The sequence below is a fragment of the Anomaloglossus baeobatrachus genome, chromosome 7 (assembly GCF_048569485.1).
Source record: "Anomaloglossus baeobatrachus isolate aAnoBae1 chromosome 7, aAnoBae1.hap1, whole genome shotgun sequence".
NCBI lineage: Eukaryota > Metazoa > Chordata > Amphibia > Anura > Aromobatidae > Anomaloglossus > Anomaloglossus baeobatrachus.
Window position 1 is genome coordinate 5,536,540 of NC_134359.1, and position 26,937 is coordinate 5,563,476.

General features: G+C 53.3%; 1 protein-coding gene across 2 annotated transcripts in view; it reads left to right on the forward strand.

The window, feature by feature from the left end:
- ESYT3 (extended synaptotagmin 3) overlaps positions 1 to 26,937 on the forward strand; it is a 75,747-nt gene that overhangs the window by 39,917 nt on the left and 8,893 nt on the right. The window contains exons 7-9 of one of the 2 annotated variants that reach the window (XM_075318741.1): positions 67 to 122; positions 25,519 to 25,639; positions 25,716 to 25,892. In XM_075318741.1, coding sequence (XP_075174856.1) covers positions 67 to 122; positions 25,519 to 25,639; positions 25,716 to 25,892 — 354 coding nt within the window. The remainder of the gene's footprint in view (positions 1 to 66; positions 123 to 25,518; positions 25,640 to 25,715; positions 25,893 to 26,937) is intronic. The other variant, XM_075318742.1, reaches the window with a different exon arrangement.

Here is a 26,937-nt window from a genome sequence, read left to right on the forward strand (position 1 = left end):
CGCTGGCGGCTCTCGGGGTCTGGCGCTCTCGGATAACGCTCTCTTCATGTTGTCTTCTCTCTGCAGCACCTGGATATAAACTGGACCGGTCTGACCAACATCCTGGAGATCCCAGGAGTCAGGTGACTGCACATTACCTCCTCCTCCGTCATATCTGTGCACTACGGTGTGTGAGCGTCGCAGCCTCGCACTCTCCTCATTATGTGCTGACTGGTCAGACCAGAGCGGAGGAGACCGCGGCCAGACCGTAGGGGGGGGGGGGCGGTCTGGCCGGTGTAGGGGGGGGGGGCGGTCTGGCCGGTGTAGGGGGGGGGGGGCGGTCTGGCCGGTGTAGGGGGGGGGCGGTCTGGCCGGTGTAGGGGGGGGGCGGTCTGGCCAGTGTAGGGGGGGGGGGGCGGTCTGGCCAGTGTAGGGGGGGGGTGCAGTCTGGCCGGTGTAGGGGGGGGGCGGTCTGGCCGGTGTAGGGGGGGGCGCCTGGCCAGTGTAGGGGTGCTGTCTGGCCGTTGTAGGGGGGTGCCATCTGGCCGGTGTAGGGGGGGGCGGTCTGGCCGGTGTAGGGGGGGCGGTCTGGCCGGTGTAGGGGGGGCGGTCTGGCCGGTGTAGGGGGGGCGGTCTGGCCGGTGTAGGGGGGGCGGTCTGGCCAGTGTAGGGGGGGGCGGTCTGGCCAGTGTAGGGGGGGGGGGGGGGGAGCGTCTGGCCGTTGTAGGGGGGTGCCGTCTGGCCGGTGTAGGGGGGGGGCGGTCTGGCCGGTGTAGGGGGGGGGGGGCCGTCTGGCCGGTGTAGGGGGGGGGGGCGGTCTGGACGGTGCGTTTGTGCCGCCCCCGGTAGACCTCTGATGTCACAGTGGTGGGTCTGAACGGTGATGTGGAAGTACTGGGTGCGTGCGACAGCTTTTGTGGTGAAGTTAAAAATAATATTAAAAGGGGGAGAGAAAAATAACTAAAATTAAATAGTTTGTGACACCAGTTGGGGTGTCCGGCTGTTTTATGGCCGGCACTGCTGGGGGTCCCCAGGAGTTAGGTGGGGAAGCACAGTGCTGGAGGATTGTCCCCTCCCCCCTTTAGGGCTGGATCCTGGGGATGGTGAGGTGGGGACGTGGGCAAATATGTGTAAGCGGTGACCGGCCCCAGTAAGGGAGTGTGAGCAAATGTGTGTATGTGGTGACCGGCCCCAGTAAGGGAGTGTGAGCAAATGTGTGTATGTGGTGACCGGCCCCAGTAATGGAGTGTGGGGGAATGTGTGTATGTGGTGACCGGCCCCAGTAATGGAGTGTGGGGGAATGTGTGTATGTGGTGACCGGCCCCAGTAAGGGAGTGTGGGGGAATGTGTGTATGTGGTGACCGGCCCCAGTAAGGGAGTGTGGGGGAATGTGTGTATGTGGTGACCGGCCCCAGTAAGTGAGTGTGGGGGAATGTGTGTATGCGGTGACCGGCCCCAGTAAGGGAGCGCAGGCGAATGTGTGTATGGGGTGACCGGCCCCAGTAAGGGAGTGTGGGGGAATGTGTGTATGCGGTGACCGGCCCCAGTAAGGGAGTGTGGGCAATGTGTGTATGTGGTGACCGGCCCCAGTAAGGGAGTGTGGGGGAATGTGTGTATGTGGTGACCGGCCCCAGTAAGGGAGTGTGGGGGAATGTGTGTGTATGTGGTGACCGGCCCCAGTAAGGGAGTGTGAGCAAATGTGTGTATGCGGTGACCGGCCCCAGTGAGGGAGTGTGGGGGAATGTGTGTATGTGGTGACCGGCCCCAGTAATGGAGTGTGGGGGAATGTGTGTATGTGGTGACCGGCCCCAGTAAGGGAGTGTGGGGGAATGTGTGTATGTGGTGACCGGCCCCAGTAAGGGAGTGTGGGCAAATGTGTGTATGTGGTGACCGGCCCCAGTAATGGAGTGTGGGGAAATGTGTGTATGTGGTGACCGGCCCCAGTAAGGGAGTGCGGGTGAATGTGTGTATGGGGTGACCGGCCCCAGTAAGGGAGTGTGGGCAATGTGTGTATGTGGTGAGCGGCCCCAGTAAGGGAGTGTGGGGGAATGTGTGTATGTGGTGACCGGCCCCAGTAAGGGAGTGTGGGGGAATGTGTGTATGTGGTGACCGGCCCCAGTGAGGGAGTGTGGGGGAATGTGTGTATGTGGTGACCGGCCCCAGTAAGGGAGTGTGAGCAAATGTGTGTATGCGGTGACCGGCCCCAGTAAGGGAGTGTGGGGGAATGTGTGTATGTGGTGACCGGCCCCAGTAAGGGAGTGTGGGGGAATGTGTGTATGTGGTGACCGGCCCCAGTAAGGGAGTGTGGGGGAATGTGTGTATGTGGTGACCGGCCCCAGTAAGTGAGTGTGGGGGAATGTGTGTATGTGGTGACCGGCCCCAGTAAGTGAGTGTGGGGGAATGTGTGTATGGGGTGACCGGCCCCAGTGAGGGAGTGTGGGGGAATGTGTGTATGCGGTGACCGGCCCCAGTAAGGGAGTGTGGGCAATGTGTGTATGTGGTGACCGGCCCCAGTAAGGGAGTGTGGGGGAATGTGTGTGTATGTGGTGACCGGCCCCAGTAAGGGAGTGTGAGCAAATGTGTGTATGCGGTGACCGGCCCCAGTGAGGGAGTGTGGGGGAATGTGTGTATGTGGTGACCGGCCCCAGTAAGGGAGTGTGGGGGAATGTGTGTATGTGGTGACCGGCCCCAGTAAGGGAGTGTGGGGGAATGTGTGTATGTGGTGACCGGCCCCAGTAAGGGAGTGTGAGCAAATGTGTGTATGCGGTGACCGGCCCCAGTAAGGGAGTGTGGGGGAATGTGTGTATGTGGTGACCGGCCCCAGTAAGGGAGTGTGGGGGAATGTGTGTATGTGGTGACCGGCCCCAGTAAGTGAGTGTGGGGGAATGTGTGTATGGGGTGACCGGCCCCAGTAAGGGAGTGTGGGGGAATGTGTGTATGCGGTGACCGGCCCCAGTAAGGGAGTGTGGGCAATGTGTGTATGTGGTGACCGGCCCCAGTAAGGGAGTGTGGGGGAATGTGTGTGTATGTGGTGACCGGCCCCAGTAAGGGAGTGTGAGCAAATGTGTGTATGCGGTGACCGGCCCCAGTGAGGGAGTGTGGGGGAATGTGTGTATGGGGTGACCGGCCCCAGTGAGGGAGTGTGGGGGAATGTGTGTATGGGGTGACCGGCCCCAGTGAGGGAGTGTGGGGGAATGTGTGTATGCGGTGACCGGCCCCAGTGAGGGAGTGTGGGGGAATGTGTGTATGGGGTGACCGGCCCCAGTGAGGGAGTGTGGGGGAATGTGTGTATGTGGTGACCGGCCCCAGTGAGGGAGTGTGGGGGAATGTGTGTATGCGGTGACCGGCCCCAGTGAGGGAGTGTGGGGGAATGTGTGTATGGGGTGACCGGCCCCAGTGAGGGAGTGTGGGCAAATGTGTGTATGGGGTGACCGGCCCCAGTAAGGGAGTGTGGGGGAGTGTGTGTATGTGGTGACCGGCCCCAGTAAGGGAGCGCAGGCGAATGTGTGTATGTGTTGACCGGCCCCAGTAAGGGAGCGCAGGCGAATGTGTGTATGGGGTGACCGGCCCCAGTAAGGGAGTGTGGAGGAATGTGTGTATGTGGTGACCGGCCCCAGTAAGGGAGTGTGGGGGAATGTGTGTATGTGGTGACCGGCCCCAGTAAGGGAGTGTGGGGGAATGTGTGTATGTGGTGACCGGCCCCAGTAATGGAGTGTGGGGGAATGTGTGTATGTGGTGACCGGCCTCAGTAAGGGAGTGTGGGCAAATGTGTGTATGCGGTGACCGGCCCCAGTAAGGGAGTGTGTGCAAAAATGTGTTTATGGGGTGACCAGCCCCAGTAAGGGAGTGTGGGCAAATGTGTGTATGTGGTGACCGGCCCCAGTAAGGGAGTGTGTGCAAAAATGTGTTTATGGGGTGACCAGCCCCAGTAATGGAGTGTGGGGGAATGTGTGTATGTGGTGACCGGCCCCAGTAAGGGAGTGTGGGGGAATGTGTATATGTGGTGACCAGCCCCAGTAATGGAGTGTGGGGGAATTTGTGTATGTGGTGCCGGCCCCAGTAAGGGAGTGTGGGGGAATGTGTGTATGTGGTGACCAGCCCCAGTAATGGAGTGTGGGGGAATTTGTGTATGTGGTGCCGGCCCCAGTAAGGGAGTGTGGGGGAATATGTATATGTGGTGACCGGCCTCAGTAAGGGAGTGTGGGCAAATGTGTGTATGGGGTGACCGGCCCCAGTAAGGGAGTGTGGGCAATTGTGTGTATGGGGTGACCGGCCCCAGTAAGGGAGTGTGGGCAATTGTGTGTATGCGGTGACCGGCCCCAGTAAGGGAGTGTGTGCAAAAATGTGTTTATGGGGTGACCGGCCCCAGTAATGGAGTGTGGGGGAATGTGTGTATGGGGTGACCGGCCCCAGTAAGGGAGTGTGGGCAAATGTGTGTATGTGGTGACCAGCCCCAGTAATGGAGTGTGGGGGAATGTGTGTATGTGGTGCCGGCCCCAGTAAGGGAGTGTGGGCAAATGTGTGTATGGGGTGACCGGCCCCAGTAAGGGAGTGTGGGCAAATGTGTGTATGCGGTGACCGGCCCCAGTAAGGGAGTGTGGGGGAATGTGTATATGTGGTGACCGGCCTCAGTAAGGGAGTGTGGGCAAATGTGTGTATGTGGTGACCGGCCCCAGTAAGGGAGTGTGGGCACATGTGTGTATGTGGTGACCGGCCTCAGTAAGGGAGTGTGGGCAAATGTGTGTATGGGGTGACCGGCCCCAGTAAGGGAGTGTGGGCAAATGTGTGTATGCGGTGACCGGCCCCAGTAAGGGAGTGTGGGGGAATGTGTGTATGTGGTGACCGGCCCCAGTAAGGGAGCGTAGGTGAATGTGTGTATGGGGTGACCGGCCCCAGTAAGGGAGCGTAGGTGAATGTGTGTATGGGGTGACCAGCCCCAGTAATGGAGTGTGGGGAAATGTGTGTATGTGGTGACCGGCCCCAGTAAGGGAGTGCGGGTGAATGTGTGTATGGGGTGACCGGCCCCAGTAAGGGAGTGTGGGTGAATGTGTGTATGGGGTGACCGGCCCCAGTAATGGAGTGTGGGGAAATGTGTGTATGGGGTGACCGGCCCCAGTAAGGGAGTGTGGGCAAATGTGTGTATGCGGTGACCGGCCCCAGTAAGGGAGTGTGGGGGAATGTGTGTATGTGGTGACCGGCCCCAGTAAGGGAGTGTGGGGGAATGTGTATATGTGGTGACCGGCCTCAGTAAGGGAGTGTGGGGGAATGTGTGTATGCGGTGACCGGCCCCAGTAAGGGAGTGCGGGGGAATGTGTGTATGCGGTGACCGGCCCCAGTAAGGGAGCGTAGGTGAATGTGTGTATGGGGTGACCGGCCCCAGTAAGGGAGTGTGGGCAAATGTGTGTATGTGGTGACCGGCCCCAGTAATGGAGTGTGGGGAAATGTGTGTATGTGGTGACCGGCCCCAGTAAGGGAGTGCGGGTGAATGTGTGTATGGGGTGACCGGCCCCAGTAAGGGAGTGTGGGCAATGTGTGTATGTGGTGACCGGCCCCAGTAAGGGAGTGCGGGTGAATGTGTGTATGTGGTGACCGGCCCCAGTAAGGGAGTGTGGGGGAATGTGTGTATGTGGTGACCGGCCCCAGTAAGGGAGTGTGGGGGAATGTGTGTATGGGGTGACCGGCCCCAGTAAGGGAGTGTGGGGAAATGTGTGTATGTGGTGACCGGCCCCAGTAAGGGAGTGTGGGTGAATGTGTGTATGGGGTGACCGGCCCCAGTAAGGGAGCGCAGGCGAATGTGTGTATGTGGTGACCGGCCCCAGTAAGGGAGTGCGGGTGAATGTGTGTATGGGGTGACCGGCCCCAGTAAGGGAGCGCAGGCGAATGTGTGTATGGGGTGACCGGCCCCAGTAAGGGAGCGCAGGCGAATGTGTGTATGGGGTGACCGGCCCCAGTAAGGGAGCGCAGGCGAATGTGTGTATGGGGTGACCGGCCCCAGTAAGGGAGTGTGGGCAAATGTGTGTATGGGGTGACCGGCCCCAGTAAGGGAGTGTGGGCAAATGTGTGTATGCGGTGACCGGCCCCAGTAAGGGAGTGTGGGGGAATGTGTGTATGTGGTGACCGGCCCCAGTAAGGGAGCGTAGGTGAATGTGTGTATGGGGTGACCGGCCCCAGTAAGGGAGCGTAGGTGAATGTGTGTATGGGGTGACCGGCCCCAGTAAGGGAGTGTGGGGGAATGTGTGTATGTGGTGACCGGCCTCAGTAAGGGAGTGTGTGCAAAAATGTGTTTATGGGGTGACCGGCCCCAGTAAGGGAGTGTGGGCAAATGTGTGTATGTGGTGACCAGCCCCAGTAAGGGAGTGTGGGGGAATGTGTGTATGTGGTGCCGGCCCCAGTAAGGGAGTGTGGGGGAATGTGTATATGTGGTGACCGGCCTCAGTAAGGGAGTGTGGGCAAATGTGTGTATGGGGTGACCGGCCCCAGTAATGGAGTGTGGGGGAATTTGTGTATGTGGTGCCGGCCCCAGTAAGGGAGTGTGGGGGAATATGTATATGTGGTGACCGGCCTCAGTAAGGGAGTGTGGGCAAATGTGTGTATGGGGTGACCGGCCCCAGTAAGGGAGTGTGGGCAATTGTGTGTATGGGGTGACCGGCCCCAGTAAGGGAGTGTGGGCAATTGTGTGTATGCGGTGACCGGCCCCAGTAAGGGACTGTGTGCAAAAATGTGTTTATGGGGTGACCGGCCCCAGTAATGGAGTGTGGGGGAATGTGTGTATGTGGTGACCGGCCTCAGTAAGGGAGTGTGTGCAAAAATGTGTTTATGGGGTGACCGGCCCCAGTAAGGGAGTGTGGGCAAATGTGTGTATGTGGTGACCAGCCCCAGTAATGGAGTGTGGGGGAATGTGTGTATGTGGTGCCGGCCCCAGTAAGGGAGTGTGGGGGAATGTGTATATGTGGTGACCGGCCTCAGTAAGGGAGTGTGGGCAAATGTGTGTATGGGGTGACCGGCCCCAGTAAGGGAGTGTGGGGGAATGTGTGTATGTGGTGACCGGCCCCAGTAAGGGAGCGTAGGTGAATGTGTGTATGGGGTGACCAGCCCCAGTAATGGAGTGTGGGGAAATGTGTGTATGGGGTGACCGGCCCCAGTAAGGGAGTGTGGGCAAATGTGTGTATGCGGTGACCGGCCCCAGTAAGGGAGTGTGGGGGAATGTGTGTATGCGGTGACCGGCCCCAGTAAGGGAGTGTGGGGGAATGTGTGTATGTGACCGGCCCCAGTAAGGGAGCGCAGGCGAATGTGTGTATGGGGTGACCAGCCCCAGTAAGGGAGTGTGGGGGAATGTGTGTATGGGGTGACCGGCCCCAGTAAGGGAGTGTGGGGGAATGTGTGTATGTGGTGACCGGCCCCAGTAAGGGAGTGTGGGGGAATGTGTGTATGGGGTGACCGGCCCCAGTAAGGGAGTGTGGGGGAATGTGTGTATGGGGTGACCGGCCCCAGTAAGGGAGTGTGGGGGAATGTGTGTATGTGGTGACCGGCCCCAGTAATGGAGTGTGGGCGAATGTGTGTATGTGGTGAGCGGCCCCAGTGAGGGAGTGTGGGGGAATGTGTGTATGGGGTGACCGGCCCCAGTAAGGGAGCGCAGGCGAATGTGTGTATGGGGTGACCGGCCCCAGTAAGGGAGTGTGGGGGAATGTGTGTATGGGGTGACCGGCCCCAGTAAGGGAGTGCGGGTGAATGTGTGTATGGGGTGACCGGCCCCAGTAAGGGAGCGCAGGCGAATGTGTGTATGGGGTGACAGGCCCCAGTAAGGGAGCGCAGGCGAATGTGTGTATGGGGTGACCGGCCCCAGTAAGGGAGTGTGGGGGAATGTGTGTATGGGGTGACCGGCCCCAGTAAGGGAGTGTGGGGGAATGTGTGTATGTGGTGACCGGCCCAAGTAAGGGAGTGTGGGGGAATGTGTGTATGGGGTGACCGGCCCCAGTAAGGGAGTGTGGGGGAATGTGTGTATGTGGTGACCGGCCCCAGTAAGGGAGTGTGGGCGAATGTGTGTATGTGGTGAGCGGCCCCAGTGAGGGAGTGTGGGGGAATGTGTGTATGGGGTGACCGGCCCCAGTAAGGGAGCGTAGGCGAATGTGTGTATGTGGTGATTGGCCCCAGTAAGGGAACGCAGGCGAATGTGTGTATGTGGTGACCGGCCCCAGTAAGGGAGCGTAGGCGAATGTGTGTATGGGGTGACCGGCCCCAGTAAGGGAGCGCAGGCGAATGTGTGTATGGGGTGACCGGCCCCAGTATGGGAGTGTGGAGGAATGTGTGTATGGGGTGACCGGCCCCAGTAATGGAGTGTGGGGAATGTGTGTATGGGGTGACCGGCCCCAGTAAGGGAGCGCAGGCGAATGTGTGTATGTGGTGACCGGCCCCAGTAAGGGAGTGTGGAGGAATGTGTGTATGGGGTGACCGGCCCCAGTAAGGGAGTGTGGGGGAATGTGTGTATGTGGTGACCGGTCCCAGTAAGGGAGTGTGGGGGAATGTGTGTATGTGGTTACCGGCCCCAGTAAGGGAGTGTGGGGGAATGTGTGTATGTGGTTACCGGCCCCAGTAAGGGAGTGTGGGGGAATGTGTGTATGTGTTGACCGGCCCCAGTAAGGGAGCGCAGGCGAATGTGTGTATGGGGTGACCGGCCCCAGTAAGGGAGTGTGGGGGAATGTGTGTATGTGGTGACCGGCCCCAGTAAGGGAGTGTGGGGGAATGTGTGTATGTGGTGACCGGCCCCAGTGAGGGAGTGTGGGCAAATGTGTGTATGTGTTGACCGGCCCCAGTAAGGGAGTGTGGGGGAATGTGTGTATGTGTTGACCGGCCCCAGTAAGGGAGTGCGGGGGAATGTGTGTATGTGGTGACCGGCCCCAGTAAGGGAGTGCGGGTGAATGTGTGTATGGGGTGACCGGCCCCAGTAATGGAGTGTGGGGGAATGTGTGTATGGGGTGACCGGCCCCAGTAAGGGAGTGCGGGTGAATGTGTGTATGGGGTGACCGGCCCCAGTAAGGGAGCGCAGGCGAATATGTGTATGGGGTGACCGGCAGAGAAAACCGTGTCTCATTAAAGCTGACGATTCATGTTATACAGATGGAAATACACATGCAGCCATTATTGGTGGTGACTCCGGCACAGGGCGCCCCACAGTGGCCTCTGCATTGGCCTCGGACATCCTCCAGTAAATGAGCACAGAACACTGTCCGCTCCATCCCCCAGACCGCAGCTTCGGGCCCCAGGGCCAGCAGGTCCTGTCCTGTATGTGGGGAGGCGGCTCCCTGCACGGACTCGTCAGTAACCGCAGGACTGGAAAATCCAGTTTACTAATGTGTCTCACAGGAAAAATAACATTTTGGATGTTGTAATAGAGAAGAATGACAGCAGTGAAACCGCGTTACAGTGTGTCAGTGTAGTAATAGTACATACAATAATTCTCCTCTGTGACTCGCCCGGGTGCTCTGGATCCCGGGGACATCCTCCTCTGAGACTCGCCCGGGTGCTCTGGATCCCGGGGACATCCTCCTCTGTGACTCGCCCGGATGATCTGGATCCCAGGGCCGTCCTCCTCTGTGACTTGCCTGGTGCTCGGGATCTGGATCCCAGGGCCATCCTCCTCTGTGACCCGCCCGGGTGCTCTGGAACCCGGGACCGTCCTCCTCTGTGTGACTCGCCTGGTGTTCTGGATCTCAGGGCCATCTGTTGTGAATGTCGTCTGTGGTGGTGATGTTCTGAAGCTCCCTTTGGTGGCCAGGAATGGTAGTGGAGCTAAATCTGAGCCGTTGACTCAGACAGGTGTCTGTGTTAATTGGGAAGTCTATTGCAGACAAGTCTGGTCTATATAGGAGAGCACTTTCTGCCCAGCTGATGCCGGTTATAATTGTATATTCCCTGTCTCTGTGCCTGGCCTGGAGATTTGTCCTTCCCTGTATCCCTGAGCAAGTCTTCTGCAGATACGTTTCAGTTTTGCCTTGCTTTCTGATTTACACCTTAGGGTGTTGTTCCTTGTTTTGCTGTGTATCTGTTTTCTTGCAGGTGAAGTTCTGTTTCTCTTGTGCTGTGAGCATGGGGGTTTCCCCTGTGCTGGCTCTCCTGCAGGAAAAGGGATTCCTTTCTCACCTTTTCATTGGGGGACAGTGGTTATATGTTGTCTCCAGGGGAGGCTTGACACTAGGTTTAAAAAAGAGTTAGCTCCTCCTCCCACAGCATATAACTAGTGTTGAGCGGACCCGGATCTGAAAAATCCGGATCCGCATGGTTCGAGGTTCCGATCCGAGTCCGACCAGTACCCGGGATCCGGGGTGCACGATCCGGATCCGTTTTTTTTTTTCTCTCTCTCTCTCTCTCGATCTCTCTCTCTCGATCTCTCTCTCTCTCTCGATCTATCTCTCTATCTCGATCTATCTCTCTATCTCGATCTATCTCTCTATCTCTCTCTCTCTCTCTATCTCTCTCTCTCTCTATCTCTCTCTCTCTCTATCTCTCTCTATCTCTATCTCTCTCTCTCTCTGTCTCTCTCTCTCTCTCTGTCTCTTTCTCTATCTCTCTCTCTCTGTCTCTTTCTCTATCTCTCTCTCTCTAGCTATCTCTCTCTGTCTCTCTCTAGCTCTCTCTCTCTGTCTCTCTCTAGCTCTCTCTCTCTGTCTCTCTCTATCTCTCTCTCTCTCTCTCTATCTCTATCTCTATCTCTATCGTCCCGGATCCGACAACCCATTCATTTACATAGCCGCGGATTCCGGATCGGATCCGGACTTCGGAGGCAACCCGATCCGGATCCGTCGGACCCGGATTATAGCCAATCCGCTCAACTCTACATATCCCCCAGCTAGGCGGGAACTAGCTCAGTTCTTTAGTGTCAGCAGGGAGGCTGACACGTCTGGCTGAGCCCCAGGCCAGCTCATATTTTTTGTTTTATTTATTTCTTTTTCTTTGTGATTTTATTCTATTTTTGACTATGGGGCAATACCAGGGTGCCTCGCCACCCTCGTTCCCCCCCGTGTACGGGCAGAGGAAACCTGGCGTGCACAAGCCGTCAGTCTTCCCTCGCGCCCAAGTGGTCGGGTCTGCGTACCCCTCCAGGCTCCCTGGAAGCACCTCACACCAAGGTAGCTCCAGAGGGCTGAGCAGAGCCGAGCACCTGCTAGCCTTGAGCCGAAGATGCGTCCCCGAGATCCCCGCATCCCAGGACCGACGCATCTTCAGACGGAGCCAGGAGCAGGTAGGGAGACCACGTGTATCCATCCCCTGCATCCAACCGCCGCCTGAGGAGGCGCCGGTGCAGGCCGTGTTCCCGGGGAAGCATCATTAATTTAGCTCCCGGCGTCGGCCTGCATTCTAGCAACGCCCCCTCCACTGCTCCAGAAGCCGCTCCCTCTAGTGGCCGTCTCTCCCCTCCATGCTGCCAGAGAACGCTGGACGCCATTACATGTGGGGAGCAGACACGGGTGACATCGCCTCCTTGGCTCTGCGACTCTGCAGCACTATATACCGCTCTGCTCAGTGGTATATCGCTGTCTTCCTAGCGGTGTGTGTCTGCTGGCTGGCGGTGTTTATCAGCATTTAGCGGTATATACTGACTGTGCCTGCAGGTATATACTGACTGTGCCTGCAGGTATATACTGACTGTGCCTGCAGGTATATACTGACTGTGCCTGCAGGTATATACTGACTGTGCCTGCAGGTATATACTGACTGTGCCTGCAGGTATATACTGACTGTTTGGCAGTGTGTGCCACTTTACTATTGGTACAGTTAGGTCCAGAAATCTTTGGCCAGTGACACAATTTTGGCGAGTTGGGCTCTGCATGCCACCACATTGGATTTGAAATGAAACCTCTACAACAGAATTCAAGTGCAGATTGTAACGTTTAATTTGAAGGTTTGAACAAAAATATCTGATAGAAATTGTAGGACTTGTCACATTTCTTTACAAACACTCCACATTTTAGGAGGTCAAAAGTAATTGGACAAATAAACCAAACCCAAACAAAATATTTTTATTTTCAATATTTTGTTGCGAATCCTTTGGAGGCAATCACTGCCTTAAGTCTGGAACCCATGGACATCACCAAACGCTGGGTTTCCTCCTTCTTAATGCTTTGCCAGGCCTTTACAGCCGCAGCCTTCAGGGCTTGCTTGTTTGTGGGTCTTTCCGTCTTAAGTCTGGATTTGAGCAAGTGAAATGCATGCTCAATTGGGTTAAGATCTGGTGATTGACTTGGCCATTGCAGAATGTTCCACTTTTTTGCACTCATGAACTCCTGGGTAGCTTTGGCTGTATGCTTGGGGTCATTGTCCATCTGTACTATGAAGCGCCGTCCGATCAACTTTGCGGCATTTGGCTGAATCTGGGCTGAAAGTATATCCCGGTACACTTCAGAATTCATCCGGCTACTCTTGTCTGCTGTTATGTCATCAATAAACACAAGTGACCCAGTGCCATTGAAAGCCATGCATGCCCATGCCATCACGTTGCCTCCACCATGTTATACAGAGGATGTGGTGTGCCTTGGATCATGTGCCGTTCCCTTTCTTCTCCACACTTTTTTCTTCCCATCATTGTGGTACAGGTTGATCTTTGTCTCATCTGTCCATAGAATACCTTTCCAGAACTGAGCTGGCTTCATGAGGTGTTTTTCAGCAAATGTAACTCTGGCCTGTCTATTTTTGGAATTGATGAATGGTTTGCATCTAGATGTGAACCCTTTGTATTTACTTTCATGGAGTCTTCTCTTTACTGTTGACTTAGAGACAGATACACCTACTTCACTGAGAGTGTTCTGGACTTCAGTTGATGTTGTGAACGGGTTCTTCTTCACCACAGAAAGTATGCGGCGATCATCCACCACTGTTGTCATCCGTGGACGCCCAGGCCTTTTTGAGTTCCCAAGCTCACCAGTCAATTCCTTTTTTCTCAGAATGTACCCGACTGTTGATTTTGCTACTCCAAGCATGTCTGCTATCTCTCTGATGGATTTTTTCTTTTTTTTCAGCCTCAGGATGTTCTGCTTCACCTCAATTGAGAGTTCCTTAGACCGCATGTTGTCTGGTCACAGCAACAGCTTCCAAATGCAAAACCACACACCTGTAATCAACCCCAGACCTTTTAACTACTTCATTGATTACAGGTTAACGAGGGAGACGCCTTCAGAGTTAATTGCAGCCCTTAGAGTCCCTTGTCCAATTACTTTTGGTCCCTTGAAAAAGAGGAGGCTATGCATTACAGAGCTATGATTCCTAAACCCTTTCTCCGATTTGGATGTGAAAACTCTCATATTGCAGCTGGGAGTGTGCACTTTCAGCCCATATTATATATAGAATTGTATTTCTGAACATGTTTTTGTAAACAGCTAAAATAACAAAACTTGTGTCACTGTCCAAATATTTCTGTCCCTGGCTGTATATACCGGCTCTGTATAGCAGTCATTTATAATACTGCTAGTAGCTCCACACCCACAGTAGTGTAATACTGCTAAAGGCTCACAGTATAATTGTACGTTTGTTGCTGACATGTGTAACCGCAAGGGTGATAAAGCTTCCCAGGCATCCTCTATGGACCTGTACTATGCTTGTACCACCTGTGGAAGCTCGTTTCTCAATGGTCGAAGCTATCCACTCTGCCGGGGCTGCGATGCCCCTACTACAGTGTCACAACAGGCGTTGCCGGATCAGGGGGTCGTGCACTCTTTGGGTTTCGGCCCCGGCCACCATTCAGGCAGCACTCCCGTCTGATGAGGATAGCCCTGCATGGGCTCTTCTGATGTCTAGATATCCCAGCCTTCCACAGGCTCTCACAGCCTCCCCCCGGCTCAGCTCCCTCAGAGGAGCCCGCCTTCGTCTGGTATCTCATCCCCAGTATGTAAAAAGGCGGTCTCCAAAAGGCGCCATTGCGACCGCTCCGCCTCGTCTCACTCACACGATGGTCAGTCTGACTCAGGCTCCGTGACCTTTAGTAGTCACGATTCCCGAGACTCTGACTCTGATTCAGATGTCCCTTCTGAGTCTAGGCATATGGAAGACACTTTAATAGCGGCTGTCAATCACTCTCTGTCGATTTCTGATCAGCCCTCGGACCCGACTTCTCAGTCGGCAATCAAGCGAGCCAAGAAGCCTCCTAAGTCCTTTGCCCAGGATCTGATTTTTCATCAAATCATATCTAAACAGTGGGATCACCCTGATAGGAGGTTTAATAAAAATCCTTCTCTTCATTCGCTTATCCCTTTCCTCCGGAAATGGTTAAGCCATGGTCGGTACCCCCCGTTGTGGATCTGTCAGTATCCAGACTGGCTAAACACACGGTTATGTCTGTTTCAGACAACGCGTCTCTCAAGGACTCGTCTGACCGCGCAGTTGAGGCTGCGGTCAAATCTATTTTCCTGGCTTCGGGCTCCTCTCTGTGCCCCCTGTTTGCCATGACATGGGTGGCAAGAGCTATGAGCGTGTGGAGTAGGAACCTGCGCAAGTTGCTTCGCCCTTCAAGCTTCGCCCTTCAATATTCCTCCAGAGGCTCTTGAGATTCTTGATTTGTTCTCTCTCGCCTCTAATTATTTTCTTCACGGCTCCCTAGATGCAGCTAGCTGGTCAGCCCTAACGGCAGCCAATGCTGTCTTCTCACACAGGGTTCTGTGGCTAAAAATATGGAATGCGGACAGTGCCTCCAAGAAGTCCCTGTCCACACTTGCCTTCCAGGGTCTTCGTCTGTTTGGTGAATCCCTGGACAAACTCCTATCTGAGGGGACGGGTGGTAAAAGTACCATTCTACCACAAAAGCGGCCTGTAGCCAGAAATTTCAAAAAATCTTCTTGTCGCAGGCAGTCACCATCGGCCCAAGGACCGTCCCAACGCTCAGATCGAAGATCCGGTCCCTCAAGGGACTCTTCTTGGCGTTCCCACTCCAAGCAACCTAAACCCAAAGGACCTCGCTCTGTACAGGCCCCCTCAGCATGACGCCAGGTATCCCACAGATCCGACTCCTGTGGGAGGGCGGCTTCTGCTTTTTCAGGATATCTGGCTAGACCACACTCACGATGCTTGGGTTCGAGAAATCGTCACCTCAGGTTACAAGATCGATTACCATTCCCTGCCGGCCAACAGGTTTCTGCGTTCTCGTCTTCCAAAGTCCAAAACGCAAAGCCAGGCCTTATTTCAGGCCATAGCCTCTTTACAGAAGGCAAACGTTATCATTCCAGTGCCCCTGGAACAGCTCGGCAAAGGTTTCTATTCAAACCTCTTTGTCGTTCCCAAAAAAAGATGGCTCTGTCCGCCCTATCTTGGACCTCAAACGGCTGAATAAATTCGTACGGATTCGAACTTTCCGAATGGAATCATTGAGAGCAGTACTAGCCGGTTCCTTCGCTTTGCCGTAGGACACCGTCATTTCCAATTCAGGGCCCTCCCCTTTGGGCTGGCCACTGCGCCTCGGGTCTTCACAAAGGTCATGGCGGCCGTCATGTCCATTTTACACCCCAGAGGCATCCTGGTTATTCCCTATTTGGACGACCTTCTGGTCAAAGGGAGCTCTCTTCACGTTTGCTCAGAAAGCGTGCAGATTTCCCTAGACACGCTGTCAAGGCTAGGGTGGCTTATCAACTTCAACAAGCTCATTCCTCATCAGCGCATCACCTTTCTAGGTATGCTGATAGACACGGCTCAGTCCCGGGTTTTTCTTCCAGAGGACAAGAGGTCTTCCCTGATCCGGGCCGCCCACTCCCTCCGCTCTCGCCGTCACACATCCCTTCGGAATGGAATGAGAGTGTTAGGCAAGATGGTGGCGGTCATAGAAGCCGTGTCCTTTGCCCAATTCCATCTGCGCCCTCTATAACTGGATCTTCTATCCTCTTGGGACAAGAATCCAGCTTCCCTGGACCGGTCAGTCCGCCTATCTCGGTCTGCGCTCAGCTCCCTCGTCTGGTGGACTCAAGCCTCATCCCTATCTCAAGGGAAGTCCTTCCGCCCGGTCCACTGGCATGTAGTCACGACGAAGTTACTCCACCACACTGTTCAGGGACGCTGGTCTCCTTCCGAGCTCTCTCTGCACATCAATGTTCTGGAGATCAGAGCCATATTTTTGGCCCTTCAAAATTTTCAACCCTTACTATTGGGCCTCCCTGTTCGGATCCAGTCAGACAATGCCGCGGCCGTGGATTACATCAACAGTCAGGGAGGAACTCGCAGCATGGCAGCGATGAAGGAAGTATCCAGGATTCTTCTTTGGGCAGAGAAGCACATCCCCATTATTTCCACTGTCCATATCCCAGGGGTAGACAACTGGGCCGCAGACTTTCTCAGCAGGCAAGGTCTAGCGGCAGGGGAATGGTCCCTCCACGACGAAGTGTTCCATCAGATCACTCTTCGTTGGGGACTCCCGGATGTGGATCTCATGGCGTCTCGAATGAATGCCAAAATACGTCCCTTCATATCTCGGTCGAGAGACCCGCTAGCGCTCTGCTCCGACGCCCTAGTCTTTCCATGGTCGCAGTTTCGCCTACCCTACATCTTCCCTCCGTTTCCTCTCATTCCGAGAGTAATCAAGAAAATCAAAGCGGAGGGAATCCCGGTGATCCTCGTGGCCCCGGACTGGCCCAGGAGAGCCTGGTATCCAGAGCTCCAACTTTTCAGCGACACTCCCTGGCGTCTTCCCGACCGCCCGGATCTTCTGTCGCAAGGTCCAATATTCCACCAGGATACAGCACAGCTGCATTTGACGGCGTGGCGCTTGAATCCCTGATTCTAGCCAAATCGGGTCTTCTTCCAGGGTAGTTCATACCATGCTTAATGCTCGGAAGCCTTCCTCCGCCAGCATTTACCACAGGACCTGAAAGACCTATCTTTCCTGGTGTGACCGTCATAATCGGTCGCCCCTGACCTTTTCAATCCCTAAGGTTCTTGCTTTTCTGCAAGACGGTCTGGACTCGGGTCTTGCTCTCAGTACCCTTAAAGGACAAGTTTCTGCCTTGTTGATTTTTTTTTTTTTTTTCCAGAGGCGCTGGCTTCTCGCCCTCAAGTCCATACCTTTCTTCAAGGGGTAGCGCATTTGGTCCCTCCTTATCGCCACCCCTTAGATCCCTGGGATCTGAATCTGGTTCTGGGAGTCCAACTTCCTCCTTTCGAACCTCTGAGAGAAATCTCTCTTCAACGACTGTCTTGGAAAGTTGCCTTTTTAGTCGCTATTACCTCTATCAGTCGAGTGTCCGAACTGGCAGCGCTTTCCTGTCGCTCCCCTTACCTGATATTCCATCATGATAAGGTTGTCCTTCGGCCTTCCCCCGCCTTCCTTCCGAAGGTCGTATCCTCTTTCCACCTGCACGAGGACATTGTGTTGCCGTCATTCTGCCCGGCCCCGGTCCACTCCTTTTTGAGAAAGCCCTTCACACTCTCGATCTTGTCAGGGCTCTGCGGATCTACATCTCCAGAACAGCGCCGTTGCGCAAGTCCGATGCCCTCTTCGTCCTCCCAGTAGGACACAAAAAGGGCAACCCGGCGTCTAAATCCACGATTTCTCAATGGATCAGGACTGCCATCTGTGAGGCATACAAAGCACGAGGTGCCGTTCCCCCTCAATCTGTGCGGGCCCACTCTACACGAGCAGTGGGTGCCTCCTGGGCTATCCGCTATCAGGCTTCGGCGGCCCAACTTTGCAAGGCCGCTACCTGGTCCAGTGTGCACACGTTCACAAAATTCTACAGAGTGCATACGCATGCATCCGCGGATGCTGCTCTTGGAAGACAAGTCCTTCAGGCGGCAGTGGCCCATTTATAAGTGGCCACTGCTCGGTTCTTGACAGTGTTTTGATATGTGTTCACTGCAGTTGTTAGTCAGCTCTTAGTCTGATGTTATACACTGTTAATAGTTCAGTTCCCACCCAGGGACTGTTTTGGGACGTCCCACTGTCTGTGTCCCCCAAGGAAAATGCGAGAATGGAAAGGACATTTTTGTGTACTCACCGTAAAATGTCTTTCTTGGAGCCTTTCATTGGGGGACACAGCTCCCACCCTTGTGGTTTTGGTTGTCCTTTTCCTACTGCTTTTACACCAAACTGAGCTAGTTCCCGCCTAGCCGGGGTTATATGCTGTGGGAGGAGGAGCTAACTTTTTTTAAACCTAGTGTCAAGCCTCCCCTGGAGACAACATATAACCCACTGTCTGTGTCCCCCAATGAAAGGCCCCAAGAAAGACATTTTACGGTGAGTACACAAAAATGTCCTTTTTTTATCCCTGTCTGATTTTCATTATTTGCTCTTCCTTATTTTGTGTTCTTTTTGGTATTTTGTACTCCCATTATTTACAGGAGTACCTGATATAGTGGGGGTGAGGTCGTATGACCTCCAGGGCCATTTTTACTTTTATGAGTTTGGTATTTTCCTATAGAGATTTTGCACTGACCACAATCAGTTCCTTTCCTGTGCTTTGTATCAAGTTAGTTGGGCCTCGCCTTTGCTAATTCTATTTTTCCTGAGTATTGTGTTTTCCTCCATCACTGTAATCTTTGTGTCGGGGCTGGCTATTCCTTTGGGGACTACTCTGAGGCAAGGTAGATTTCCTCGTTTCATTCTGTGAGGTGTAGCTAGTTTCTCAGGCTGTGACGAGGCATCTAGGTTTTTAGGAACGCTCCACGGCTATTTCTACTGTAGTGTTTGTGACGACATGGATTCTCATGGGTTAAAGTTTCTTAACATTCAGCCAGACATGAAGACAGTTTGTTTATAGATGGGGGATAATCCCTCATTGTTCTAAAAGACTCTTGGGAGTTTAGTATTGAAGTTTTTGTTGACTCATGTAATTGTTTTGGCCACTGAAGGCCAGACACCAGATAACTCAATTATGCGAACTTCCCATTGTATTACTAAGTGAATTGCTAGATGTGATGTAACGTACCTGTCTCACCCTTGTCTCTGGATATTTGAATATAGCTTGAAATTCATCCAATAAGAGAAGCAACCTTGTACAACCAATCCGATAAGGGCTCAGTATATCCAAAGGGAAGGCGATGGCTATAAAAGGTGACTTCTTGGAGTTACCAGTTGTTTATGGATGTTGGATGATCCAGTCTAAGCTCTTAGGAGCTGGCTAGGGGATCAGGACCAGCATGCCTTGTGGACTCGGTTTAGGGACTTTGGCTCCGACTACAGGATCATTTGGCTACATGACTTCAATCTAGGGACTCCGATTCCGGTTGGAGACCATACCACAGTCTAGGGATTTCTACTCCGGCTGCCAGGATTATATCATCATACCAGAGACCACTTAAGGAAGAAATCCAGGTTGGGACAATTTGGTCACCTGGCTACAGACTTTGCGGACCTCAGCCAGCTTCCTAAATCTGGCGTTATTCCATTCTCGGTGGGTGCCCGCCGAAAGCGGGGTGCTGCTGGATTGGAGTAATTAGCCCTGGAACATCTGAGGCACGGACATTCCCTGGTGAGCCAGCGGAAGGGTGAGACTCTGTTGCCTGTTACATTTGTGTGTTTTGCTGGTTATGTGTTATGTGCCGTTAATTGTTTGGAAATCCAATTTCTTACTATTGTGGTTCCCTCACCCTGTGTTGTCTGAGTAGTGTTACGCCCACGGGTAAGGAGGCCGGCGTTCAGTTGGGATGAGCCCTGAGCCACGCTGTCTTTCTAAAGGTGGCCGGGCCAGCAGACGAGAGCACCCACTGACCCCGTGTTTCCACAGGAGAGCACCCACTGACCCCCGTGTCTCCACAGTGTTGTCTAGTAGTAAGGGGATTGCGGTCAGCCCAGGTATCAACTACTCCTGTTTCTTGGTGTTTTTTTTCACCAATGGGAGTTTTTTTTTCCCCTCTTATTCTTTGGGTACTGTGGAAGATCTTCTGTTGACATGGATACAGAACAGTTGGCTGAGCGTGTTGAGCATCTCTCCTCTGAGGTTCAGGGTATATCGGCTTATCTTAGACACTCCTGTTTCAGAACCTAAAATTCCCGTTGCTGAATTGTTTTTGGGGGATAAATCTAAATTCCTGAACTTTAAAAATAATTGTAAATTATTTTTTGCTTTAAGTCCTAAGTCCTCAGGGAGTCCCGTGCAGCAGGTTAGGATTGTCATCTCCTTGTTGCGGTGATCCTCAGGACTGGGCCTTTTCATTGGCTCCTCATGATCCGATTCTTACTGATGTGGATTCTTTTTTCCAGGCCCTCGGATTGGTGTATGATGAACCCAATCTGATTGATCAAGCTGAGAGGGCCTTGTTGGCTTTGTCCCAGGGTCAGGATTAAGCTGAATTATTTTGTCAGAAATTTATAAAGTGGGCTGTCCTCACTATGTGGAATGATGATGCACTTGCGGCACTTTTTCAGAAGGGTCTCGCGGATGCAGTGAAGGATGTTATGGTGGGATTTCCTATCCCTTTGGGTCTCGATGCCTCTATGACTTTAGCCATTCAGATTGATAGACGTTTACGCGAGCGCAGAGCGATGCGTGCTGATGTATTGCTTGTGGAACGGTCTTCGGAGCCTATGCAGTGTGGTAGGGTCCTCTCTAATGCTGGGCGGCAGGGTTTAGACGGAGACACAAGTTGTGTTTCTATTGTGGTGACGCGTCTCACACTATCTCTGTCTGCCCTAAACGAGAAGAGATCTGCTCGTTCATGTACTGTGGGGACTGTGCAAACTAAATTCCTGTTGTCCATCTCTTTAATTTGCTCTTTATCCTTGTTTTCGGCTATGGCCTTTCTTGATTAAGGGCCGCCCTGAACTTGATGGATTTTGGGTTTGCTAAGACTTGTGGTCTTCTTTTGACATCTCTTCAATCTCCTATTCCTTTAAGGGGCATTGATGCTACTCCCTTAGCTGAGGATAAGCCCCAGTTTTGGACCCAGGTCACTATGAGGGTTGCGCCCGCTCATCAGGAGGATTGTACACTCTTAGTATTACACACGTTGCAGGATATTTTGGTGCTGGGATTCCCTTGGCTGCAGCCCCATAATCCAGTTCTTGATTGGAGACCCTTGTCTGTGGTTAGTGGGGGTTGTCAGTGTGTGTATAATCTCTGTGTGGTCTATTTCCCCTCCACCACATGATGGACCTGAATATTTGTCTGATTTTCTTGAGGTGGTTGATGAGACTGGATCTGATTCTTTGCCTCCCCATAGGGAGTGTGATTGTGCCATTGACTTGGTGCCAGGTTGCAAGTTTCCCAAGGGACGGATCTTCAATCTCTGTTCCTGGACATGATGCTATGAGATCCTATATTAGGGAGTCATTGGAGAAAGGTCACATTAGACCATCCTCGTCACCTTTGGGTGCCGATTTTTTTCTTTGTGTCCAAGAGGATGGGTCATTGAGGCCTTATATTGAATATCACCTCCTTAATAAAATCACTATTAAATATCAGTATCCTCTGCCCCTGATGTCAGATCTGTTTTCCAGAGTAATGGGGGCTAAGTGGTTTACTAAACTTAATCTTAGGGGGGCGTATAATCTGATTCGAATCAAGGAGGGTGATGAATGGAAGACGGCTTTTAATGCCCCTGAGGGGCATTTTGAGTACCTAGTGATGCCTTTTGGGCTCACTAATGCCCCCTCCGTCTTCCAGTCATTCATGAATGATATTTTTCGGGACCTTATTGGTAAATTCCTGATTGTCTATTTGGATGACCTCTTGATTTTGTCTGATGATTGGGATGCTCATGTGCAGCAGGTCCGGAACGTTTTTCAGGTTCTTAAGAACAATGCATTGTACGTTAAGGGATCAAAATGTCTTTTTGGCGTGCAGAAAATTACCTTTTTGGGGATTTATTTTGTCCCCAGCTTCTATTGAAATAGATCCGGTCAAGGTTCAGGCCATTCATGACTGGGTTCAGTCAACTTCTTTGAAATCCCTTCAAAAATATCTGGGTTTTGCCAATTTCTAGCGTAAATATATAGGCAATTTCTCGAGTGTGGTTAAGCATTTGACTGATTTTGACCAAAAAGGGAGCTGATGTTGAGAATTGGACCCCAGAGGCAATTATGGCCTTTATGAGCTTAAAAAGAGGTTCACTTCTGCCCCGGTCCTGCAGCAACCTGATGTCTCTTGCATTTCAGGTGGAGATAGATGCCTCAGAGATTGGAGCAGGAGCAGATTTGTCTCAAAGATCCTAGAACTTCCAAGCTTAAGCCTTGTGCCTTCTTCTCTCTGAAGTTTTCTCCATCTGAACCAAACTATGATGTGGGTAATCGGGAATTATTGGCTATGAAGTGGGACTTTGAGGAATGGAGACAGTGGTTGGAGGGGGCGAGACATCACATTGCGGTGCTCACTGATCATAAGAATCTGACCTACCTTGAATCTGCGAGACTGAATCCTCGGCAGGCTAGGTGGGCTTTTTTTTTTTTTTTAACACGTTTCAATTTTGTGGTCTCTTTTGGGAATATTAAGGCCGATGCTCTCTAGGAGTTTCTTTGCTGATTCTCTGGATGTTGCGGAGCCATCTACCACCTTGAATGAAGGTGTGGGCCTCTCCGCTATTTCACCCGATTGAAGGTTAGCACTTCAGAGATTTCAGGGGGACAGACCTGAGAGATGTCCTGTGGGGAAGCTTTATGTTCCTGATCAATTGAGGACTAGAGTTCTGTCTGAAGTTTATTGTTCCGTATTGGCTGGTCATCCTGGGATTTCTGGCACCAGTGATCTTGTGAGTGGATCTTTTTGGTGGCCTTCCCTGTCTCCAGATGTCAGGAGTTTCGTGCAGTCTTGTAGGATTTGTTCCAGATTCAAGCCGGGTTGTGCACATTCTAGTGGGTTGTTTCAGTCCCAGGAGAATGCTCAAGGATTTGCCAACCGGCATAGGACAGCTGGTCCCCGATTTAAAGTGGGGGACATGGTTTGGTTGTCCTCTAGGAATGTTCCTATGAGAGTTTCCTCGCTTAAATTTAAGCCTAGATTTATTGGGCCCTATATGATTTCGGAGATTCTTAATCACGTATTTTTTCGTATGGGAATTATGAACGACTGAGGAAGAGCCAATGTTCTTCATTACTCTTTGTTGAAGAAACATGTGGAGCCAGTAGTTCGTCTTGATAGGCGAAAACTCCAGTATCTTGTTAAGTGGAAGGGTTATGGTTAGGAGGACAATTCTTGGGTCTTTGCTTCTGACATTCACGCTGACTGATTGGTTCGTGCCTTCCGCCGTGCCCATCCTGACAGACCTGGTTGTTCTGGTGAGGGTTCGGTGACCCCTCCTCAAGGGGGTGTACTGTTGTGAACGTCGTCTGTGTGGGTGCTGTTCTGAAGCTCCCTCTGGTGGCCAGGAATGGTAGTGGAGCTAAATCTGAGCCACTGACTCAGACAGGTGTCGGTTGGAATTGGGAAGTCCTATTGCAGAAAAGTCTGGTCTATATAGGAGAGCACTTTCTGCCCGGCTGATGCCGGTTATAATTGTATATTCCCTGTCTCTGTTCCTGCCTACTCCTTTGGGGACTACTCTGAGGCAGGATAGAATGAGATGAGGAAATCTATGAGGCGTAGCTAGTTTCTCAGGCTGTGACAAGGTGTCTAGGTTTTTTGCAACTCCACGGCTACTTCTAGTGTGGTCGGATAGTCAGGGGATTGCGGTCAGCTCAGTTTCCAACTACTCCTGTTTCTTGGTGTTTTTTTTCACCAATGGACGTTTTTGTAGTCTTCCACGGTTACCGGATCATAACAGCCATCCTTCTCTGTGACCCGTCTGGTGCACTGGATCCCAGGGCTGTCCTCCTTTGTGACTCGCCTGGTGCTCGGGATCTGGATCCCGGGGCCGTCCTCCTCTGTGACTCGCTCTGATGCTCTGGATCCCGGGGCAGTCCTCCTCTGTGACTCCCTCGGATGCTCTGGATCCCGGGGCAGTCCTCCTCTGTGACTCCCTCGGATGCTCTGGATCCCGGGGCAGTCCTCCTCTGTGACTCGCTCGGATCCCGGGGCAGTCCTCCTCTGTGACTCGCTCGGATCCCGGGGTAGTCCTCCTCTGTGACTCGCTCGGATGCTCTGGATCCCGGGGCAGTCCTCCTCTGTGACTCGCTCGGATGCTCTGGATCCCGGGACAGTCCTCCTCTGTGACTCTCCTAGTGCTCTGGATCCCGGGACCGTCCTCCTCTGTGACTCGCTCGGATGCTCTGAATCCCGGGGCCGCCCTCAGAGAGGTGGAGAGATGGATCGTTAAGAGACGATATTTACCGATTGTTGGTCGTTATGCTCCTGTTTACATGGTCCGAGCGCTCTGACGGGCAGAGACCTAGATGGTTCTGTGCACTCGGGCGGCCATTGCTCTCCGCAGCACATACTGGTTACACAGGACAATGTGCTGCTGAGAACAATGGTCTTTTCTTGAAACCAAGAGATGATTTCTCCAGGTTTTGTTTGTCAGGTGATCGGTGGCGGTTCACACTGCGCAAGTGTCAGGAAACGAGGGCTCCTGGGAATAATCCTGATTGCATGGTGTAGATGGGCCCCGAGTCAGAGGTGCAGCCTCAGAGTGCAAAACGAGCGTCTCCATTCACTGTCAGCAGGCGGAGGTCTGGGCTCGCGGGCAGCTCTGACAGTCTCTATTCACTGTCAGCAGGCGGAGGTCTGGGCTCGCGGGGTGGCTCTGACAGTCTCTATTCATTGTCAGCAGGTGGAGGTCTGGCTTCGCGGGGTGGCTCTGACCGTCTCTATTCATTGTCAGCAGGTGGAGGTCTGGGCTCGCGGGGCGGCTCTGACCGTCTCTATTCATTGTCAGCAGGCAGAAGTCTGGGCTCGCGGGGTGGCTCTGACCGTCTCTATTCATTGTCAGCAGGTGGAGGTCTGGGCTCGCGGGGTAGCTCTGACCGTCTCTATTCATTGTCAGCAGGTGGAGGTCTGGGCTCGCGGGGTAGCTCTGACCGTCTCTATTCATTGTCAGCAGGTGGAGGTCTGGGCTCGCGGGGTGGCTCTGACCGTCTCTATTCATTGTCAGCAGGTGGAGGTCTGGGCTCGCGGGGTAGCTCTGACCGTCTCTAGTCATTGTCAGCAGGCGGAGGTCTGGGCTCGCGGGGTAGCTCTGACGTCTCTATTCATTGTCAGCAGGCGGAAGTCTGGGCTCGCGGGGTGGCTCTGACCGTCTCCATTCACTGTCAGCAGGCGGAGGTCTGGGCTCGCGGGGTGGCTCTGACCGTCTCTATTCATTGTCAGCAGGCGGAAGTCTGGGCTCGCGGGGTGGCTCTGACCGTCTCTATTCATTGTCAGCAGGCGGGGGTCTGGCCTCGCGGGGTGGCTCTGACCGTCTCTATTCACTGTCAGCAGGCGGAGGTCTGGGCTCGCGGGGTGGCTCTGACCGTCTCTATTCATTGTCAGCAGGCGGAGGTCTGGGCTTGCGGGGTGGCTCTGACCGTCTCTATTCATTGTCAGCAGGCGGAGGTCTGGGCTCGCGGGGTGGCTCTGATTGTCTCTATTCATTGTCAGCAGGCGGAGGTCTGGGCTCGCGGGGTGGCTCTGACCGTCTCTTCATTGTCAGCAGGCGGGGGTCTGCTCTCGCGTGGCAATGGTGGCGGCCGTGGTGGTGGTTTCTCACGCTCTTCGCTTGTGTTTGCAGTGACATGTCGGACGGGATGATCGTCGATCTCATTGCATCGTATCTTGTGCTGCCAAACAGATTCACCTTCCCCCTGAGCGGACACGTGAACACCGCACAGCTCCGCTTCCCCGTGCCGCAGGCAAGTATCTGAGCTCTGACCCAAGCCACTGAGAGCTGCAGATCTGGCGCAGTGTGACGTCCCCTCTACATTGCAGGGTGTATTAAGAGTTTCTCTCCATGAGGCCGAACACCTGATCCCCAAGGACACGTACCTGAAGGGCATGATCAAGGGAAAGTCCGACCCATACGCCGTGCTGAGGGTGGGGAACCAGAGCTTCAAGAGCCGCACCATCAAGGAGAACCTGAACCCCCGCTGGAACGAGATGTACGAGGTGAGAGGAAGTCCCCCCGAGTCATGTATGGCTCCCCCGCTTGCCCTATATACCTCTGTGTGCCCCCCTCACCTGTCCTATATACCTCCAGCCCACTGCCTACCCTATATACCCCTCTTTGCCCCCCCCATCTGTCTCCTTAAACCTGTGTGCCCCCCACCTGTCCTATATACCACCAGCCCACTGCCTGCCCTATATACCTCTGTGTGCCCCCCACGTGTCCCATATACTTCCAGCCTTCTGTGTGTCCCCTCCACCTGTCCTATATTCCTCTGTGTGCCCCCTGTGTCCTATATACAGTTGTGCTCAGAAGTTTCCCTCGCCCGGCAGATTTTTTGCTTTCTTGGCCTTTTCTCAGAGAATATAAATGATAACACACAATCTTTTTTTCCGCTCATGGTCAGTGTCGGGTGAAGCCATTTATTGTCATCTACTGTGTTTCCTCTTTATAAATCATTATGACAACCAAAAACATCCAAATGACCGTGAACAAAAGTTCTTAAACCCCTGTATTGCCCCCTCTAACATCAATGACAGCTTGAAGTCTTTTGTGGTAGTTGTGGATGAGGCTCTTTATTTTCTCAGATGGTAAAGCCGCCAATTCTTCTGCTCAGATGGTAAAGCTGCTCATTCTTCTTGGTCAGATGGTAAAGCTGGTCAGAATGTAAAGCTGGTCAGATGGTAAAGCTGCTCATTCTTCTTGGTCAGAATGTAAAGCTGCTCAGATGGTAAAGCTGCTCATTCTTCTTGGTCAGAATGTAAAGCTGGTCAGAATGTAAAGATGGTCAGAATGTAAAGCTGGTCAGAATGTAAAGCTGGTCAGAATGTAAAGCTGGTCAGATGGTAACGCTGGTCAGATGGTAGAGCTGGTCAGATGGTAGAGCTGGTCAGATGGTAGAGCTGGTCAGATGGTAGAGCTGGTCAGATGGTAGAGCTGGTCAGATGGTAAAGCTGGTCAGATGGTAAAGCTGGTCAGATGGCAAAGCTGGTCAGATGGCAAAGCTGGTCAGATGGCAAAGCTGGTAAGATGGTAAAGCTGCCCATT